The sequence below is a fragment of the Malurus melanocephalus genome, unplaced genomic scaffold (genome assembly GCF_030028575.1).
Source record: "Malurus melanocephalus ecotype Western Australia unplaced genomic scaffold, MMel_1.1 scaffold_224, whole genome shotgun sequence".
NCBI lineage: Eukaryota > Metazoa > Chordata > Aves > Passeriformes > Maluridae > Malurus > Malurus melanocephalus.
Genome location: NW_026623456.1, coordinates 365,796 through 369,811, shown reverse-complemented (window position 1 = coordinate 369,811; position 4,016 = coordinate 365,796). Strand labels below are relative to the sequence as shown.

Sequence of the window (4,016 nt, the reverse complement as noted above, 5' to 3'; positions counted from 1 at the left end):
AAGGAAAGGAAAGGAAAGGAAAGGAAAGGAAAGGAAAGGAAAGGAAAGGAAAGGAAAGGAAAGGAAAGGAAAGGAAAGGAAAGGAAAGGAAAGGATAAAAAGAAATAAGGAAAGAATAGAAAAGAGAAGATAAAAGAAAACCCACTAATGTGGAACAAGATGAGGTTTTGGGTGGGTCTCTCAGCCCTTTGGTCTTCACACCTCTCCACGTGGCTGGGACAAAGCTCAGGCAACAGGGATGGCATGTGGGAAGCACAAGCTGTGCATTCAGTATCTCATGCCCAGTTTTCAGAGTTCTACAAGGTTTGGTGGGATGGCTTTGAGTTCGGGGTGAACAGACGCAGCCACCACCCCTTAAACCACGTTCACCTCCTCTGAGCACACTGGGGGATGGACCCTGAGGACCCTTTCCACAGGCTGATTGTCTTCTCCAAGCCTTGCCCTATGAAAAGCTGGTGTTTCCTGGAATGACTTTGTTACTATTATTTTAAGCAGCTTAAAAATCTGATGTTTTGAATAACAGGAAAACTTGAGCATTAATAATTCCTTGTAAAGGGAAAATGAGTCTGTGCTTGCTGTTTGCTGAATGCAAACAGGCCCTGCCCTCCTGCATCAGCCTTGGCACATTGGCAGCACCCCCGGAGGAATGTGAGTCTTGCTAAGCATGGGAGCAACTTGTTCATTAGCGAGCTCAGCATGATTAAAGTTCCCATGCTGCAGACAACCAGCTCTTGACTTCCCCGAGCTAAATAAACAAAGCTGTCCAATGTGGGCCATGGCATATTCGGGATGTGACACAGCCAAGGGGAGGAGACGTGCTCGGAGAGGTGTCGTGAAATGGGAAAATGTGGCTCTGCCTTTTGAGTCCTTCACCCCCAAAACTTCACCATCAGCAAGATTGGTGAGGTCAGGAAGCCTCTCTCAAGGGAACTGGACACAATCATTGAGAATAACAGCTGTCAGAGGCTGGATGTGACCTGTGAGAGACTGCTCAGGCCATAGAGATGGAGGAGGTTTCCCACAGGAATTGTGCCCGCAGAGCCGTACTCACGGAGGATCTCTCTGATGAGCACTGGCTGCTCCAGAGTGGCTGGGATGCTGGATCCGCTGGCACTCACAGCTGTCACCCGGACATGGATCTTGTCCCCAGAGCTGAGGTTTGGGACCGTGTAGCGGGTGGAAAGAAAAGGCTCCTGGTTCACAGCTTTCCAGTCTGAATCTGCAACAGAGCCGGCACGGCGCTCTGGATGTGGCACGGACAGACAGACACAGCAGGATCAAGGCCCAGAGCGGGAAACCCAGAGGCAAAGAACCCCTTCCTTAGAAAGGTGGAATGATTTCGGCCACCAGGAGAAAAAGGGACCTGGGAGGGGAGGTTGGCCTCCCCTGCCAAGGAGTGTGGGGTATGAAGTGCTGGCAGGAGCTCAGCACTGGAGCACGAGGACATTTGCAAGCAAGAAAAGGCATCAGGCCAGCAAACATGTCCCTGCTGACCAGGGGCATTTCTGAAAGGAAAGATCCCTCGAACTCCCTGCCAACCAGTCTGCTCCTCTCACTGCCCCAGGACAACACTGGGGCGCACCATGGTCCCCAAAACCTTCTCCATACTGGACAAGGGCTGCTCAGGCGCTTGGCCAGATGGACCAAGAGTTCTTCCTGCGTGGAAGGGAAATCTCAAACTCAACCCAGAGCCCAGCYCTCCCCTGCCCCAGCTAACACGGCCTTGCCAGGTGCCAAACCTCCCAAGACGTTTCTCACTTAGAAAACAAGCTGCCCCAGGTCCCCAGGGTTTCCCAGGTGAGCAATGAGAGTGACCCACATGTGCCAGGGTGTGCAAGCCACCATGGGCACCTTCAGAACAAGAAGGTCGTCCTGTCAATGCCATTGGAGCAGCCAGATCCCACCAGCTGCTCTTTCCCCTCACCACTGGCATTGCTTGAAACAGCCCTCACTCAAATCTCACCATATTTTAGCCAAGCAGAGTCTTGTACCAGCCCAAATACAGCAGTCCCAGAGTGCCTGGGTGATGACTGAGAGACTGAAGCTCTCCTGTCCACCAGACAGATGCAAAGCAAGCCAGGAGAGCACCCAGACTGTGACTGAGTGCCTGTCACAGATCCCTCCAGGAATGGCTGCACCTTTTCTTATCCCACATGAGGACCTCCTCATGTGTCCCACCCAGCCATGGTGACCTCTCCTCCCCTAGCCCAACAGCGGAAGCCTCCCAGAGCCAGGAACATATCCATCACCTGTGCCACAACCTAAACAGCTGAGGATCAACTTTCCTGAGGCCCATGGGCCATCTGTGTCACCCAAACCACTCCAGCCTGGCCTCCCCTCGCAGATCCCCCAGTGACACAGACCCTTACTCTCACCCCAAAGCCCAGCAGAGCTTCAAGAGATTCAACACAAATCCTATCCACACACCCCATTCCATCCCCCAGCAATGCAACTGGAGAGCCATGGGTGAGCACTGGACAATTGCTGCCCCCTCCCAGCCCACCTGCATCCACCATGGCCACTCTTCTCCCAGGCACYATCCAGTCTGCTGATACACACCCAGGACCCTTTTCCTGCCTCATCTTCCCACCTTATAACCATTCCTTCCATGCTTCATTTTGGGCAAATATGGGAGAATTGAATGTTTTCCTTCTGTGATCCTTTCCGGTATCACCATCCCAGCCCCAAGTCTCTGCAGAACCGGACCTCATCAGAGACTGTCCCCAGTGGGTGTGTTGGTCTCTGTTCCACACTCGAGTTGGACATAGTAGTGACACCAAACCTTCTCCAAGTCCCTGCTAAAGACATCTCTACTGTCTGCACCAATGGTGATGCCCTGCCCATCCATGGAAAATATGTCACCATTCAAAATTGACCCGTTTGGGCAAAGAAAGGGAATCGCTGCCTGGGACAATGCACCACTGGGTCCCACCCCACTCCATCCCACCCTGAACCRCACACCATCTCTCCCGAGGCAGGAAAGCCCAGACCTACTTCCATCTTTGCAGATCTCCACCACGTATCCATCCAGGCCCACCCGGCCTGTCTGCTCTGGGGCTTTCCAGGTCAGCGTGAACGAGTTTTCACTCACTTCTTCCACAGCCAAGGACAAGGGGCAGCTGGGTGGCTCTGTAACAAACCCGCAGTGCTGAGGGCAGGGCTTGAGTTCCAGGACTCTGGTAGGGAGATCATTCAGCCTCCAGGTCTGTCTTCAGTCCACCCATCCTCCTAATCTCTAGCCCTATTCCACTGCAAAAATATCCTTGATGACTTCATCCCTCCATCCCTTCTCCCCAGCACATGCCCCCTCCAAGCCTTGCTTCTCCCCCCTCCCCACTCCAGCGTTCCCCACTCACCTTCATTTGGTTTCTCTGGTTTAGCCTCGGGGGCTGGGGCTGGGGGTTCATCTGGGGGAGCTGGGGAACCTTCCACAGGTGCTTGAGTCGCTTCTGCTCCAGCTTCTGTAGGGGCAGGAGCAGGTTCATCTGTGGGGGCCGGGGGCTGCTCTGGGGGATGCTCAGGGGCCTGGGGCTCTTCAGCAGCTGGGGCTGGAGCTGGACCTGCTTCTTCCTTTGGGGCTGGTTCTTCCTTTGGGGCCGGTGCTTCCTTCGGGGCTGGCACTGTCTTTTTCTTGGCCKTGGCGGGAGCCGGTTTTTTGGCTGGAGGTGCACTTTTGCCGGTCATCGCTGCAAAGCCTGTGGGCTGGGGAAGGGAATGTTCTGGACTCTCTTCTCTGGGGTCTTTGCTCAGTTTTGGGTTCCTTCTCCAGACAAAAGTTCTCTGCTCTGGATCTGGGATCTGGGCTCCGAGGTTGGAGTCCCTGCTCAGGACCAATGGTCTCTGTTCCGGGACGGCTGTGCTGGGAGAGGGGAACCAGGTCACTGAGCCAGAACAGGGGTTGCGTGACTTTTATAGGCTTTGGCTGGCACTTGTCACCTCCCTGCAAACCAATCTGCCTGCGCAGGCGGGACGGCCAGGAATAGCCACCCGGGACCTGCACATTCAGCAGCCCCCAC

The 4,016-nt window shown here is 54.5% G+C and overlaps 1 protein-coding gene across 1 annotated transcript in view; it reads right to left on the bottom strand.

The window, feature by feature from the left end:
- MYBPH (myosin binding protein H) overlaps positions 1–3,690 on the bottom strand; it is a 10,690-nt gene extending 7,000 nt beyond the window's left edge. The window contains exons 1-3 of the mRNA XM_057374371.1: positions 3,357–3,690; positions 2,995–3,129; positions 1,052–1,219 (exon numbers count right to left, since the gene is read on the bottom strand). Of these exons, the coding sequence (XP_057230354.1) occupies positions 1,052–1,219; positions 2,995–3,129; positions 3,357–3,684 (631 nt within the window). The 5' untranslated portion in view covers positions 3,685–3,690. The remainder of the gene's footprint in view (positions 1–1,051; positions 1,220–2,994; positions 3,130–3,356) is intronic.
- Positions 3,691–4,016: the final 326 nt, after the last annotated feature.